At 44.8% G+C, this 17,639-nt stretch overlaps 1 protein-coding gene across 1 annotated transcript; it reads right to left on the minus strand.

Moving 5' to 3' along the window:
* Positions 1-11,388: 11,388 nt before the first annotated feature.
* Positions 11,389-12,217, minus strand: LOC142852172 (small ribosomal subunit protein eS4, X isoform-like). Its single transcript, XM_075976678.1, has one exon. It carries the CDS (start codon positions 12,215-12,217, stop codon positions 11,414-11,416), a length of 804 nt encoding a protein of 267 aa, XP_075832793.1. The 3' UTR covers positions 11,389-11,413.
* Positions 12,218-17,639: the final 5,422 nt, after the last annotated feature.

The following is a 17,639-nucleotide window of genomic DNA, read 5'->3' on the forward strand; positions in this document are numbered from 1 at the left end:
CAACATGGCATCAACATGGCTTTGGGCAGCACCACAGACCACAGACATCCCCTAATGATCTTTAATGGTGACACAGGCCATAGATACCAACATAACCTCTGTCTGTATCAGGTCTACTGACCCACTTGTGGCCCTCAGTGGCTGCAGAGGCCCAACAGGCCTCAGGCCTCCTTATGGTCTGCTTACAGTCATACGCTCCACTCTCACCTCGGGGAGGAAATCTCAAGGACATCACCAAGTCACCAGTCAGTGGCACAGACCACTTACAGCCACATGGATCTCAAACTTCATCACAGCCTGCGGCAGCAGCAAGACCCACAAACACCAACCTGGCTTCTGGTGGCAGCACAGACCACGGTGGTCCTTCCTGGAGGTCCAGTCTAGGAAGTGACCCTTTCCTCATCTCATGGAGCCATTTTCTCAATTGAGGTTCCCTCCCTTCAGGTGATTGTTGCCTATGTCAGTGAAGTTGACATAAAACAGTCAGCATGCGTTGTGTCCCTGTTCTTCACTCCTTCTTCTCCTACTCCTCCTTCTTTTTTTTTTTTGTTTTTGAGACAGATTTTCTCTGTGTACTCTTGGTTGTAACTCGCTGTAGACCAGGCTGACCTCAAACTCACAGAGATCCATCTGCCTCCCAAGTTCTGGGATTAAAGGCGTGCTCCACCACATTCTTGAGAAAGAAATAAAGAGAGAGAGAGAGAAAGAAAAGAAGGAAGGAAGGAAGAAGAGGAAGAAAAGAATGAAGGGGAAAGGAAACAAAAATCATTGTGTCAGTATGTTTATTTATTTTGAAAAAGGGTCTCATGTATCCCAGGGTGACATAAAAATTTACTATGATCTTGAATAGATCCTTTTGCATCTACCCCCTGAATGGTGGGTGTATAGGTTTGTACCACTACAATGTAGTTTTTGAGGTGCTGGGAGTCAAAGCCAAGGTATGGTGTACACTATGCAAATATACTTTAATAGGATTTCTGTTCCCCCAGTAATAGGTTTCTCCACCGATGCACTAAGCCAGATCAAATCGAACTAAAAAAAGTATGTCAACAGGTTTGTTTGAGCAAAGCAGCTCCTGGGCAGATTCTCCAGTCCCAGAGATCAAGGCTAGAGAAGCACGCCCAAACTGAAGCAGGTAGATTACAGAGGTTGCAGGCCAGGGGTGATGACATGTCTGCCACAAGCTGAGTTTGTGCCCAAGTAAAGTCAAAAGCTGAGTGCTTTAGGTGGAGACTTGGGAGGCTAGCAGGTTCAGGGGAGGAAGCTGTTGCAGCTGCCCAGAATTCAGAACTGGGCTTTTTGGTGCCTTCCCTTTGTTTGGAGAGACAGGAATGGGCTTCTCAGATCATGCAGGAGTAAGTTGAAGGTTCCAACGGAACACCCAGAGCTTTTGGGATATGTTGGCACCAGTTCTAATCTGGCTACTTCCTGTTTATAATGATATTTTATTTATGTTTTAGTAAATAAAGCTTGCCTAAAGATCATAAGGGCAAAACTAAGCCACTAGAGGTCAGGAAGTGGTGGCACACAGCTTTAATCCCAGGAGCTGGGAGACAGAGGCAGGTGAACTTCTGTGAGTTCAAGGCTACCCTGGGTTACACAAGATTAATGCAGAAACAAATCCAGGTGGTATGATCCATACCTCATACTTTTAATCCCAGTACTAGGGAGTCACACACCTTTAACCCCAGCACTAGAGGGAATATACAATGGGAAGACAGAGGCTGCATGCTTAGTCTGCTCAGTCGGCTTAGTCTGTGGTCGCCCAGCCTCGGTAGAGGTAAAACTTGTCTAGTGGCTTGGTTGCTTTGCTTTTCTGGTTTTCAGGCTGAACCCCAATTTCTGTCTCTGGTTTTTTATTATTCGTGCTACACCTGTTGGCATGGGATGGCGAGGAGGACAGCCAGTGGTCTTGTGCTCAGCAGGAGGTCTGCCATCCTGGAGACTTCTCTATGGAGTAGGCACAGGGCTGTAGTTATTACCACCAGCCCTTTGAATGAAAGTGGCCATGGGCAGAGTGAAGACTGCCAGAAAGAATGGAATGGAGATGTGTCCTGACTATAGTGGCAAAGTTCTTCAGATAATTTGTGGAATGACTCAATATCAGTTTCCCGTAGGCCAGATTCATTGATATAGGGCAGCAATCTCTCCCTAGGAACGTGCAGGTGTCTGTGAAACGGCTGAACAGAGTTACACCTTGGTTTCAGAGCAAAAGGCTAGCCTAGTTGTCAAACACCATCAAATCTGAGAAGGATACATTTTTTAAAAGATTTATTTATTTATTATGTATACAGTGTTCTGTCTGCATGCATGCCTGTAGGGCAGAAGAGGCGCCAGATCCCATTACGGATGCTTGTGAGGCTCACTGTGGTTGCTGGAAACTGAACTCAGAACCTCTGCAAGAACAGGCAGTGCTCTTAACCTCTGAGCCATCCCTCTAGCCAGAGAAGGATACATGTTACCTGAGTAAGCAGAAGCCCGGACCAAGCAGTTTCCAAATCTATTAAAAATGACAGGGGCTGGGCAATGGTGGTGCACACCTTTAATCCCAGCACTCCGAGGCAAGTGGTTCTTTGTGAGTTCAAGGCCAGCCTGGTCTATAGGCCTAGTTCCAGGACAAGCTCCAAAGCTACAGAGAAACCCTGTCTCAAAAAAACAAAACAAACAAACAAACAAAAAATGACAGAAACTGTCTGGCTACCTAGACAGCTACCCCAATTTCCCCATGGTCATTGGGGACAGAGGTCCCAGGGCAGCATCAGTCTATGGCTGCCAGTCCCAGAAGATCTGACAGACTTTCCTGTGCAGTAGGAACTTGGGAAGGACTGGCTTACCTTGTCTAGGCAAAGCAGGGGAATCGACTCCCCAGTGTCCTGTTTGTCCACAGTCTGGACAGTGTCTTGGCAGCTGTTTCTGCCCCATGGCCACATGGACATGGACATGGAGGGTCTTCTGCACCCAACATCTTCTTTGGAGGAGATAGGGGAGCTGTCGAGAGCTAGCGTGTCTCTCTACCATAAAAAGCTTTTGTCAAACATTTTAAATGCCATACTCTCAGATCTCTGAAGTGTTTGAGGACCATTATCTGTTAGGTTTATCTAAACTAGAGAAACTTGGTTTCTATTTATTTGTTTTAGGCTTAACTTTGAAAACATACAAAGCTGAACATATCAAAAAAATTTGATCCTTTCGGAAGTATATGGCTATTAACTTGTATGTCTTATAAGACTGAGATTTTAAGGCCTTATCCCAGCTAGGTTTAGCTTTAAAAAAATAGCAGTTTCTTTTTTTTTATGGTTTTATTTTAACTTTATGTGAGTGTGAAGGTGTCAGATCTCCTGGAACTGGATTTCCAGACAGTTGTGAGCTGCCATGTGGGTGCTGGGAATTGAACCTGGGTCCTCGGGAAGAGCAGTCAGTACTCTTAACTGCTGAGCAATCTCTTCAGCCCAAAATAAATAGCAGTTTCGAAAGTGAAGGTCCTTTAATATCAAGATAAGTCTTTTTTGTTGTTGTTGTTTTGTTTTGTTTTTCGAGACAGGTTTCTCTGTAGCTTTGGAGCCTGTCCTGGAACTAGCTCTTGTGGGGACCAGGCTGGACTTGAACTCACAGAGACCCACCTGCCTCTGCCTCCCGAGTGCTGGGATTAAGAGCGTGTGCCACCACCGGCTCAAGATAAGTCTTTTAACTCATAAACACTGTCTACAAAGAGACTGGGAAATTTCCTGATCCTTTTATAGTACACCGTTATAGAACACAATAGTTTTCTCTATGACTTAGTTTATCAAATTAGCTACAGCTTAACAATGTTAGTAAAAGCAAGGATGTTAGACTATATTCCTAAATCAATCTCTGTTAGCTGAATAGACCTTAGTTAAGGAGAGACCGTTTGCCAGACTGCATAGGTCAACATCTTACTGCATCATAAGCTAGGAACACAGTTTCTGGGTTTAGCTGTGGTCCTAAGTTTTAGTTTTTATTTATCTATTTATTAAGATCATATATTAGCAAAGGTATCATAATAAAAGATCTTAAAAATTTTAAAATGTCCTATAGCTTTAAAAATTTAAGCTTTTAAAAAACTGTTTTTTGGGGGGGACCATGGGAGAGGGTAGAAGGGGAGGAGAGAGGCAGGAGAGGAGTGGAGAAAAATATATAGCTCAATAAAAACAATTGAGAAACTGTTTCTTAAAAATATCCAGTTATTTAAACTTTCTGTAAAACTTAAAAATTTCTTGTTAAGAAGTTTAAGATCTCTCAACTGTGTGTTCTGCTAATATGCAACTAAAGTACCTTTTTATTACAAGAATGATAACAAGGCACAACCACAATTTGTAGAAGGCAAAACCAATTTTCAACAGTGTAAACAGTTCATTGTCTCTAAAACCAATACCAAGTGGATTACCCTTTCTCTACATAAACCATGTTTCCAGGACAGACAGAAATTATACAAAAATCCATTCTAATCCAAAAAATCCTGGAAATCTATTGTTACCTCCTAGGTAGGCTCGCTCCTCCTAGGTGGTCAAAATGCTGGTAAAGTTCCATGACATTCCTCTCTTCCATCCCTAGTCAAAACAGTGACTTCCCACCTGGCTGCACTCCATTAAGATGATGGTGAACTATGTGCTGTTTCCCAGAACAGCTCCAATTTGAAGTTACAAGTTTTAAGTTAAGTTTTTATGTTTCAGACCTTCCCATATCTTAGAACACACTCTTTCCCTCTAATCATTTAGCAGAGACACGAATAGTTATTATGGGAACAGTCAGTGCAGAGTATGTTTCTTTAATGGAAAGCTGCACCTGCAACCTGTTTAGGCTTTACTGTGAAGCCTGTTAGCAAGGCAAACCTGTCTGCCTTTTCTTTTTTCTTTTTTTAAATTGTTTTTATTGAGCGATATATTTTTCTCTGCTCCCCTTCCTTTCCCCTTCCCTTCTACCCTCTCCCATGGTCCCCATGCTCCCAATTTACTTAGGAGATCTTGTCTTTTTTACTTCCCATGTAGATTAGATCCATGTATGTCTCTCTTAGGGTCTTCAAGGTTGTCTAGGTTCTCCAAGATTGTGAATTGTAGGCTGATTTTCTTTGCTTTATGTCTAAAAGCCATTTATGAGTGAGTACATATGATATTTCTCTTTCTGGGTCTGGGTTACCTCACTCAGTATGATGTTTTCTAGCTCCATCAATTTGCCTGCAAATTTAGAGATGTCATGATTTTTTCTGCTGTGTAGTGCTCCATTACATAAATGTACCACATTTTCCTTATCCATTCTTCAGTCAAGAGCTATTTAGGTTGTTTTCAGTTTCTGGCTATGACAAACAGTGCTGCTCTGAACATGTTGAGCATATGTCCTTGTGGTATGATTGAGCATCCTTTGGGTATATACCCAAAAGTGGTATTGCTGGGTCTTGATGTAGATTATTTCCTGATTTTCTGAGAAATCGCCATACTGATATTCAAAGAGACTTTACCAGTTTGCACTCCCACCAGCAATGAAGGAGTGTTCCCTTTACCCCACATCCTCTCCAGCATAAGTTCTCAGTGGTTTTGATCCTGGCCATTCTTACGGATGTAAATTGTAATCTCAGAGTTGTTTTGATTTGCATTTCCTTAAGTGTCTTTCAGTCATTTTATTTCTCTGTTGAGAGTTCTTTGTCTAGGTCTGTACTCCATTTTTTTATTGGATTATTTGTTCTTTTGATGACCAATTTCTTGAGTTCTTTGTATATTTTGGAGATCAACCCTCTGTCTGATGTGGGGTTAGTGAAGATCTTTTCCTATTCAGTAGGCTGCTATTTTGTCTTGTTGACTGTGTCCTTTGCTTTACAGAAGTTTCTCAGTTTCCGGAGGTTCCACTTATTGTTTCGCTGAGTGTCTGTGCTACTGGGGTTGTATTTAGAAAGTGATCTCTTGAGCCATTGCGTTCAAGTGTACTTCCCACTTTCTTTTCTATGAGGGTCAGTGTGCTTTGTTTTATGTTGAGGTCTTTGATGCATTTGGAATTGAGTTTTGTGCATAGTGATAGCTATGGATCTATTTGCATTCTTCTACATGTTGATATTCAATTATGCCAACACCATTTGTTGAATATACTTTCCTTTTTCCATTTGATATTTTTTGCTTCTTTTTCGAAAATCAGGTGTTCATAGGTGTGTGGATTGATATCTAGGTCTTCAATTCGGTTCCATTGGTCCTCTTGTCTGTTTTTATGCTAGTAGCAGGCTGTTTTCAGTACTATAGATATGTAGTAGAGTTTGAAGTCAGGGATTGTGATGCGTCTAGAAGCTTCGTTATTGTACAGGATTGTTTTTACTATCCTGGGTTTTCTGCTTTTCCATATGAAATTGAGTATTGTTCTTTCAAGGTCTGTGAAGAATTTTGCTGGGATTTTGGTGGGCATTGCATTTGATTTTGGAAAGATTGCCTTTTTTACTATGTTAATTCTACCTACCCAAGAGCATGGGAGATCTTTCCACTTTCTGGTGTCTTCAATTGCTTTCTTCAAAGATTTAAAGTTCCTGTCCTACAGGTCTTGCACTTGTTTGCTTAGAATTACTCCAAGGTATTTTGTTATTTGTGGCTATTGTGAAGGGTGATGTTTCTCTGATTTCTTTCTCAGCCCATTTAACATCTATGTACAGGAGGGCTACGGATTTTTTGAGTTGTAATCCTGTTACATTAGTGAAGTGTTTATGAGTTTTAGAAGTTCCTTGGTAGAATTTTTGGGGCTGCTTATGTAAACTATCATATCATCAACATATAGTGAGAGTTTGACTTCTTCTTTTTTGATTTGTATCCCCTTGATCTCCTTTTGTTGTCTTATTGCTATAGCTAGGACCTCAAGAACTATATTGAATAGATATGGAGAGAGTAGACAACCTTGTCTTGTTCCTGATTTCAGTGGAATCACTGGGAGTTTCTCTCCATTTAGTTTGAGGTTGAGTGTTGGCTTGCTGTATATTGCCTTTATTATGTTTAGGTATGTTCCTTGTATCTCTGCTCTCTCCAAGACCTTTATCATGAAGGGATGTTGCATTTTGTTGGAGGCTTTTTCAGCATCTAATGAGATAATCATGTGGTTTTTTTCTTTCAGTTTGTTTTCATGGTGGATTACATTGACACATTTTTGTATGTTGAACCATCCCTGCCTGCATCTATGGGATGAAGCCTACTTGGTCATGGTGGATGATTTTTCTGATGTGTTCTTGGATTTGGTTTACCAGTACTTGATTATTTTTGAATTAATGTTCACGAGGAAGATTGGTCTGTAATTATCTTTCTTAGTTGTGTCTTTGTGTGGTTTGGGTACTCTCAAGAGTAAGGATTACCACTGTGTGCTAGTGCCACTGACATTATATGTGGGTGCTGGGACACAAATGTAGGTCCCCACTGTTGTCTGACAAGTACTCTGCCAACCAAGGAATCCCCCCAACACAATCCCTAGTTCTGGTTTCTTAGTCCCCATGTTCACCATGAGTGTCACTCTGTGTGGCTCTCACAAGCCAGATGTTCCTCAGAATGTGAAAGCCAATATCCCATTCCCCAGGACAAAGGTTATGTGGTGTCTGTTCATCTGTGTTGATGTGACTTTTGCCTGTGCCCTGACAAAAGATGGTGACCCAAGATGAAGAACACTAAGAAGTTTTCTGCCTGTTGGTCAGAACTGTCATCAGGTCCTAGAGGTTTGGCTGTGTAGAGTCAGCCCATCTCCTAGCCTTCTCATTTCTACCAGGGACTGTCTCTTCTGAGGCTTTCAGGGGCTCTGTCCCTAGTCTCTCTGAGCTTTGGGAAGTGACTATGGTATCCACTGACACTTCTCATCCTGTGATACCAGTTCTTTAGTTTCTGACACCTTTCTTGGTGTGAATATCTGCTAAGAGGGACCCAAGCTATACAACATGAGTTCAGAGAATCCACACTAATTCTGAGTCCAGAGATCCTTCTTCTTCCACTTCCTGACGCCAGGTCTTTCCATGGAATAACCCTTCTGTACACTGTGAATATGTATTCTTTTCATTGGTTGGTAATAAAGCTGATTTGGCCTACAGCAAGGCAGAATAAGGGTACAGGTTTGGAAAAGCCAAACAGAGGTACAGGGAGAAAAAAGGGCAGAGTCCAAAGACAGGAGCCAGCTGCCTGAGAAACAAGACAACAGGGAACTGGTAAAGCCACAGCCACATGGCAATACATAGATTAATAGAAACAGATTAATTTAAATGTAAGAGAGAGCCAGGTGGTTGTGGCGCACGCCTTTAATCCCAGCACTCGGGAGGCAGAGGCAGGCGGATCTCTGTGAGTTCGAGACCAGCCTGGTCTACAAGAGCTAGTTCCAGGACAGGCTCCAAAACCACAGAGAAACCCTGTCTCAAAAAAACAAAAAAAAAAAAGGTAAGAGATATTTAGTAATAAGCCTGAACTATAGGCCAAAATTCTGTACTCAATATAACAATATAATGAGGATTTATTTCAAAGCCGCTGCTGGATGGTTCAGTCCAGAGAGACCTCTGTTTACAAACCCTCCATAAAATTTGTAAAATGGTTTCAGGATCACCTTAGTCACAGGGGTTGCTCCAGCACGCTTCAGTATCTGGTACAGATTTGTAGCACTGGACAGATGAAGAGGGAGGCCAATACCTGTAATGTCTACACTTGGCAGTAGAGCAGAACAAGCAGATGTTTGAGGTCACCATTAGAGATACATAGGGCCTTCACTGAACTGCAGAATGAGCCGCTAGCCCTGTCTCAAAGAATCAAAAATCAAAATACTTTGAGACACACCAATCAGTCCACAAAAGTTTAATTGATCTATTATTCTCTCCTCTCTCTCCTCTCCCCCACCATGTGTGTGTATCTGTGTTTCTTCTTACACATATACGCATGCACTTGTGTCTGTGTGTACACATACATTCATTTGGGGTATGTGCATGTGGAAGCCACAGGGGAACCTCAGTGTTTGTTCCTCAGACACAGTCACTGGTTTTTTTGTTTTGTTTTGTTTTTTTGATACAGGGTCACTTGACAGTGAGACCCAGTAATCAGCAGATGGCTGCCTTGCCGGTGGTGGGATTCCAAGCACATGTCATCATTCCTGTTTGTCACGGAGGGACATGGAAGTCAGGCCTCATGCTTGCCTACCAAGCTGTGTACAGACTCAAGCTTCCTTTGCTTTTTCGGGGGGCGGGGGGAGTTCTGATTCTTCAAGAAAAGATTTCTCTATGTAACAGCTTTGATGTCCTGGAACTCCCTTTGTGAACATGGCTGATCTTGAACTCACAGAGATCCTCCTGCCTCTGCCTCCTGAGTGTGCTTCCTTAGCTTTGGTTTTCATGTTTTCCCCAGTTGTTCTGATGTCATTTGTGTCTCTGAATTTCCTAAGGCAAGACCTATGCTGATGGCTGGACAGCTGAGCAGGGGCATCTGAATTGAGGCACGTTCTCTGCCTCTTTTAGTTTAATTGACCTATAAATGTTTTCCTCTGTAGTTGGCAGCTCTACATCCCTTGATGTCTTCTTTTTGTTTGCCCATCACAGAAAGTGTTTGTTTTGTTCCCACAAATGAGAGCCCTGTGACCATGTGACCCTGAGCCCAGAAGGCCTTCCTAGCTTTTTCCTGGACTGCTCATGTCAATGCAATCAGAACATCAGTTTGCTGAGTGGTGGTGGCGCCACATGCCTTTAATGCAGTACTCGTGAGGCAGAGGCAGGCCAGCCTGCTCTACAGAGCAAGTTTCTAAAGGTACAGAGAAATATTGTCTCTCCCAAAACAACAACAACCACCACCACTACAACAACAGCCACAATAAAAACAAAACAAAAAAACCGGCATCGGGTGTCCCTGTGGCCATGCTGTAGACTTGACATGTCTGTGGGTGTCAGAAACAGCTACCAATAAGACATAGGTATCTTGACACACGAGTTGCTACAAGTATGGTTGCTCTGTCAGGTAGCCTGGATTAACACTTTCCAGGTGATCTCCATAATGGCAAAGAAAGAATCAGAACAATATTAGCATATCCTAATCTTTTTAGGATGGCGACATCCTGTCAGGAAGTCATGTGACCACCTTCCGTGTGGCCAGGTATGAGCTGGCCTGTAAGTTTGGCTGCCATACAATGTAGGGCTTGTATAATATTGCCCCACGGGTCAGGATAAAAATCAAGTCAACATTTAATAAGGTAAAAAACAAGAATTTCTTTATTGAATAATGAAATAATAAACAGAAATTTCTCTTTCAGGCTTGGCATATCTTTTTTTTTTTTTTTTTTTAGTTTTCATCATGCTGTTTAATCTAGCACGTTGCCTAGAAAGGCTTGTTAACAAGAGTACAAATACGTCTCCAGCATGTCTCTCAAGAGTACAAATACGTCTCCAGCATGTCTCTCAAGAGTACAAATACGTCTCCAGCATGTCTCTCAAGAGTACAAATACGTCTCCAGCGAGTCTCTCAAGAGTACAAATACGTCTCCAGCGTGTCTCTCAAGAGTACAAATATGTCTCCAGCGTGTCTCTCAAGAGTACAAATATGTCTCCAGCGTGTCTCTCAAGAGTACAAATACGTCTCCAGCATGTCTCTCAAGAGTACAAATACGTCTCCAGCATGTCTCTCAAGAGTACAAATACGTCTCCAGCATGTCTCTCAAGAGTACAAATACGTCTCCAGCATGTCTCTCAAGAGTACAAATACGTCTCCAGCGTGTCTCTCAAGAGTACAAATACATGCTGTTTAATCAAGCACGTTGCCTAGAAAGGCTTGTTAACAAGAGTACAAATACGTCTCCAGCATGTCTCTCAAGAGTACAAATACGTCTCCAGCGTGTCTCTCAAGAGTACAAATACGTCTCCAGCATGTCTCTCAAGAGTACAAATACGTCTCCAGCATGTCTCTCAAGAGTACAAATACGTCTCCAGCGTGTCTCTCAAGAGTACAAATACATGCTGTTAAATCTAGCACGTTGCCTAGAAAGGCTTGTTAACAAGAGTACAAATACGTCTCCAGCATGTCTCTCAAGAGTACAAATACGTCTCCAGCATGTCTCTCAAGAGTACAAATACGTCTCCAGCCTGTCTCTCAAGAGTACAAATACGTCTCCAGCATATCTCTCAAGAGTACAAATACGTCTCCAGCGTGTCTCTCAAGAGTACAAATACATGCTGTTTAATCTAGCATGTTGCCTAGAAAGGCTTGTTAACAAGAGTACAAATACGTCTCCAGCATGTCTCTCAAGAGTACAAATACGTCTCCAGCATGTCTCTCAAGAGTACAAATACGTCTCCAGCGTGTCTCTCAAGAGTACAAATACGTCTCCAGCATGTCTCTCAAGAGTACAAATACGTCTCCAGCATGTCTCTCAAGAGTACAAATACGTCTCCAGCGTGTCTCTCAAGAGTACAAATACGTCTCCAGCATGTCTCTTAGAGACCCGTCCACCCACTGCTCTGTGTGGCCGCTAGCCTCTTGTCTCTCTCTTCAGCAACTGTGAGGCGGATTCCTTTTCCTCGGGGAAGAGAAATCCATGGTTTGTTGCCCTTGCCAATAACAAAAATGTTGGAAAGCCGGGTGGCAAAGCTGTTGCCATTGGCATCTTTCACATGGACCACATCAAAAGAGCCGGGATGTCTCTCTCTGTTGGTGATCACACCAATTCTTCCCAAGTTAGCACCCCCAGTCACCATACACAGGTTACCAGTGTCAAACTTGATGAAGTCGGTTATTTTACCCGTATCCAAATCAATCTGAATGGTGTCATTCACCTTGATGAGGGGATCAGGGTAGCGAATAGTGCGAGCATCATGGGTCACCAGATGTGGGATTCCTTTTGTGCCCACAAAGATCTTTCTCACTTTGCACAACTTGTACTTGGCCTCCTCAGGTGTAATATGATGAAGGGCAAAGCGACCCTTGGTGTCATAGATCAGACGGAAGTTCTCTCCAGTCTTGTCAATGTTGATGACATCTATAAACCTATCAGGGTAGGTTATATCGGTCCTGACTTTGCCGTCAATCTTAATGAAGCACTGCATGCAGATCTTCTTCACTTCATCGCCAGTCAGGGCATACTTAAGCCTGTTCCTCAGGAAAATGATCAGAGGCAGACATTCCCTCAGCTTGTGAGGGCCAGTGGGTGGACGAGGCGCAAACACGCCGGTTAGTTTATCCAGCATCCAATGCTTTGGAGCTGCTACACGCTTCAGATGTTTCTTGGGACCAGGAGCCATGGCCGCGCTGGGAATGGAAAGAGCCTGGCATATGTTCTTTAAGAGTAGAACATAGTCCTGATCAAATGAAATGAGTCCAAAATCAAATGAAAAACAGCAGTGGGTTCCATATGACCATGACATCGTGGAAAAGGCTTTTCACTAGAATGCTGTGGACAAAATCACAGTTAACGCAGGTTGAGAAATAGATCCCGCACATAAGAACAATCATTTATGAAAGATGAAGCCTTCACCCATGTTTCTTTCTATTCCCTTTTCTTCATGTCTCCCAACTTGTGTGTGTGTGTCTGGGTTCATATGTGTCTTCTGGAGCACTTACCTTGCTTCCTGAGACACTCTCCTTAAACCTGTGACTTGTCAGTAACTCTAGACCACCTGTACAAGGATGAAAAGGGGACTTCTCTCTTCCACCTCCATAGAGGTAGGATGATATGCTCACACTGGCCTTCAAGGCTTTTATGTGGCAGCTGGTTCTGAGCTCACGCCCTCACGTTTGAAGACCGAGCACTTGGAGTGAGTTACTCCTGTCACTAAGAGAGCAATTTCATGGGTACATTCTCATCTTATGATATCTCTCAGAAGCCAAGTGTTGTCAACAGAACAAATGAATAATTGACCCTGTGTGGTGGTCAATCCCCTGTTGGAGCTCTGGATGGGAAGCAAGAAAAGCTTGTGGCTGAATGTGTTCATGAGTACCTGCAAGCTAAGGACAACAAAAGTTGTCCATTTCCTGCCATGGTGAGCAGCCTGGGGATCAGGAAGTTTGGCCAAAAAAAACAAACAAAACAAATCACATGGTTTCTCGACTTGTGTGAAGATGAGCAGTGTGGATTTGCTGTCTGAAAGGGGCAGAGAGGCGACCACACGCTTTCCTGAGGTAAGACCGAAGGGCACATGAGGCTGGTGCCTTCAAGTCTTTGAAAGGAAGTGGCCTGGCTTTACTGGATAGTGTCCCTAATGGATTCTGTAACCTTGTCTGTCAGGGACAGATTTCTTTCACCTTGGCCCTGGCTAGACAGCCTTTGCTTGGGGAGAGCTGACCAGACATGTGTATCTCATTCTAACCGTCCATGGTGCTCAGCCTGAATTCTCTGGCCACCTGCCCACCTGCCTCCCATTCAGCTTCTCCATGACAGGAGACAGATCATGATGTCAGAGTCACACAGTTTACTAATCCCCCTGCTTTCCAAAGTCTCATGAGAAAACCGAGAAAATCGCCCTTTGCTTGCTTAGATGGCTTTCCCAACACAAGGAGCTGATTGGCAGGGCACTCCCTAAACTCCATGGTGCCCTGCGCTGGTCCAGGACTTATGTTCACGTTGACTACTGTGTCTGATAGTCAGGGGCAGGAAGACACTAACACTGAATGCCCCACCTCTTTCAGCAAGTTGGCAGAGAGGCTGTGGCATGGGTTAGTTGACGGGCTGCCACTGTGGTCAGGCTTCCATTGTCACATAAGGCAGACCACTGATGGTTTTGTATGTTGTGTCTTCCAATGAGGATTGAGGGGTGTGCCTGTTATTTGTTCTTTTTCTGAGGCTATCTAGCCCATTCTGACCGTGTGAGGTGGTCACAAACATCCAATTGGGTGCAGAGAGGCAAAAAGGGCTCCTCTAGGTGAGGAGTTCCACAAAAGAAACTTTGTTGTGGATACAACTGAGTGTAAGGGTCTCTTCTGTCTTCCAGACATCTTAATGGAAGTGCAGGTTTGCAAGTTTCAAGAGAGACAGTGGTGTCATCTGCTCTCTGAGAGTGCAAGGAGAACGGAAGGGTGGGGACAGCTGCAGTCAGAGCTCAGGGCGATGTTACTCAAGAGTTTCCTCTCCCCATCCTGGTTAGTATGTGGCTTAGTTTGAATGAGAATGGCCCCCATGGATGAACATGTTTGGATATGAAACAGGAGGTGTGGCCTGGAAGGAGGAAGTGTCAGTAGGGGGTCACAGAGCTTTAAGGATTCTAGAGCCAATCCCATTCCAAATAACTCTCTCTCTTTCTCCCTCCCTTTCTTTCTATATATATATATATATATACATATATATATGTATATATATATATGTCTGTTTATGTGTATATACATATATATATCCCTCTCTCTAATCTCTCTCTCCCTCTACTCCATATATATTATCTCTAATCTCTCTCTCTCTCTCTCTCTCTCTCTCTGTCTCTCTCTCTCTCCCTGTTGCTTGAGAATCAGTGTCAGCTATCACCGCCAGCTCCAATGCCATGACTGTCTACCTATTGCTAGATTCCCATCAGGATGTTTATGTGCTGTCCTCCTCTGCAACTGTGGACCCCTAAGTAACATGCTTTCTCACTTAAGTGGCCTTGGCCACAGTGTTTTGTCAGCAGAATGGGCAAATTCAGTAAGTGAATGCTAGAATAGGTATCTGTCTGCACCAAGTTCCTATCTCAAAGGCCCTAGGGTATCTGGCAAAAGATTCATGACACAGGGAGACACGTGTCAAGCCCTCCTCAGGATGACCTGCTGACCCATTGCGCCATCAATACCAGTAGAGTTCGGCACTGTAGGCTGCCACAGAGACTTGTGTGTGCAAGCTGTGCTCAGCGGTGGCCGAGGGAGTAGACTGCTATTTGCTAAGCTGACACAACACCCATATTCAGAAAGACCAATGCCAGCATTCTCAGCAGTCATAAGAAAGCCCAATTCATTGGTGGATTCCATCAAGACCAGGCTTCAGAAACTCATCTTTCATACAGAGACACTCAGAGGACTCAAACTAATTCATCACTTCAGTGCTTCTCAACCTGTGGGTCTCAACCTCTTTGGGGATCGAATGAGCCTTTCACAGGCTTACCTAAGATCAGAAACAGGAGCAAAGGTAACTGTTTCTTTTTTTGGGGGGGTTCCACAACATGAGGAACCATATTAAAAGGTTGCAGCATTAGGAATATTGAGAACCACTGATCCAAATAATCCCCTCAGACAAGAACCCTGGATTCCCTGACAGCTGGGAAGCTCTCGCTGACACAGAGAGCTGTTCACAACCTGCATGGTGACCATGAGGATTCTGCAGACACCTCACTCAGCAAGAATGTACACAATAACACTGGCTGACACCTTGTAGCTCCATGACAGTGACTGTTCCCCCAATCTAGACCCCGGATGTCACCACTGGACACAAAGCCGTCCAAGGATGCCAGCACCTTGTCCAGCGGTGATGTTCCACAGCCCCCTCAAGTCCTAGTTACCTTTTCACAGTAGCCAGAAAAGTCCTGTAATTTTAGTCAAAGTGAAAGAATCATTCACTGGGATAAAAATACTACCACAGTTTCTGAACTGCTGGAACATGGGAAGGGCAGCGTGGACCCTGGTGGCAGGAGGCTGTGAAGAAAAGGACGCAGATTCTTCCAGATCAGCCTGAGGTTGGTTAGAGCAGAAAGAGGAGGAGGATCCTGGGGAGGGGTTGGTTTGAACCCCCTAGGGAGGCATGGTCTTCTGTTCCCAGGAACCCATGCCCTGAACCCTATATATCTCTTCTCCAGGGAGTTTCTCCCGATCAGCCCGCCCAAGGCCCCTGTCCCTGCCCTACATGCTCATCTCTTTCTTCTCAGCTGCCTGGCTGGAACTGGAATTTCCTATGGGCAGACTCCTCTCCTTCCCTAGTGTCTTACTGATTTTCTTCTCTCTTGCCTTGTTCCACACACCCCTCTCCTCCCCTCTGCCCTGTACGTGGACTTCTTTACAGCTGGTCATCGATAAGGATCTTCAAAAATTAGGGGACGACTTGGTGAAGACCCCATGTTGTGTGGAACATGAAGTTGCATAACGTGGATTGCAGAAGTCGGAAGGCTTCTTTAAAATGGGGTGGCCGTGTGTCCGACTTTTCTGTCCAGCCATAGTGCTGGGACAAGTATCAGCTTACCTTGCGGGAGCTAATAGCTCCCACTGCAGGGAGAGGAGGGGTACAGAGCTTGTCCTCATGTGTCACAGCGTGTCACAGGGCGTGATGACTTCAGGTACATAGCTCTAAAATGTTCTGGCCTGGCCCCCTCTTGTGGCTGGTAGGCCACACCAGGCCGAACGAGACCCATGGTTTAATAACCATGGCCCCAGGCCTGTTCTTCAGACCTTGAAAGGAGACACAAGCAAAGGACTCTGTTAGTGACTCTGACATAGGCAGGACTCACCACTGGGCTAGCCTGTTGTCCCACAGCGCTCTACGTGATTCCTCTTGCCTAACCTGATCTCCCTTCCCCAAGCCCAAACCCCTCTCCTTTCCTCCAATGCCCCTGGTTGCATCCTCTGCTTGTCTGCTTCAGGCTCAACTTTCCCAGAATCCATATAAAGGGGCAGAATGGGAAAGCCCCTTCTAGGGTTACAGACATTAGGGTTCGTGTCCTCTAAATGGTGCCGCGTATCCATGGCAAAATCAAATATGAAATACATAAAAAGTCACTGGGCTTGTCTACCTGGTCTCACTGGGACTCCATTTCCCACCTCTCCCTGTCCCTCACCTGGGGGTTGGGGCTTCTTCCATTGGGGGGAGGAGGCAACAGAAGAAACAAGAGCAGAGACGATGGATTTGCCTCCGCAGCCCTTTAAGGCGCCATCTCTTCTTCCTCCTGTCAGGGTTCTGGTTATTCTCAGTATGCAAGTTGTCTTCATTTGGGCAGGGCAGAACGCCCTCGGATTCTTCGCGTTCTTCCCTCCAGCTCGGGAGATCGTTCAGGGACTCCTCACTCTCCCAGGGGGGGCCAGGGATAATGATGACTTCAGGGTACAGACAAGGAGGCACAGGACCACCAAAGATTACATCACATTCTGTGCCCTGGCTTGGGCCATCACCGATGGTGCCCTCACTCTCGCTGCTGGGGCCAGTGCCCATGCAGACATCAGCGACTATATTCTGGCTCTCGGGAGCACAAGAGGGTTCATCAATTTCTATGTCGTGGCCTGGGCCATGGCCTATGGTGGACTCACTCTCCCTGTTGGGGCCAGTGTCCGTGCTGACATGAGCGACTGTATTCTGGCTCTCGGGAGCACAATAGGTTTTATCAATTTCTATGCCGTGGCCTGGGCCATGGCCTATGATAGACTCAGTATCGCTGCTGGGGCCAGTACCCGTGCTGACATCAGCGACTTTATTCTGGCTCTCAGGAGCACAATTGGTTTTATCAATTTCTATGTCGTGGCCTGGGCCATGGCCTATGGTGGACTCACTCTCCCTGCTGGGGCCAGTGCCCGTGCTGACATCAGCGATTTTATTCTGGCTCTCGGGAGCACGATAGGTTTTATCAATTTCTATGTCGTGGCCTGGGCCATGGCCTATGGTGGACTCACTCTCCCTGCTGGGGCCAGTGCCCGTGAAGACATCAGCGACTGTTTTCTGGCTCTCGGGAGCACAATAGGTTTTATCAATTTCTATGTCGTGGCCTGGGCCATGGCCTATGGTGGACT

Source organism: Microtus pennsylvanicus, chromosome 6, assembly GCF_037038515.1.
Source record: "Microtus pennsylvanicus isolate mMicPen1 chromosome 6, mMicPen1.hap1, whole genome shotgun sequence".
Lineage (NCBI taxonomy): Eukaryota > Metazoa > Chordata > Mammalia > Rodentia > Cricetidae > Microtus > Microtus pennsylvanicus.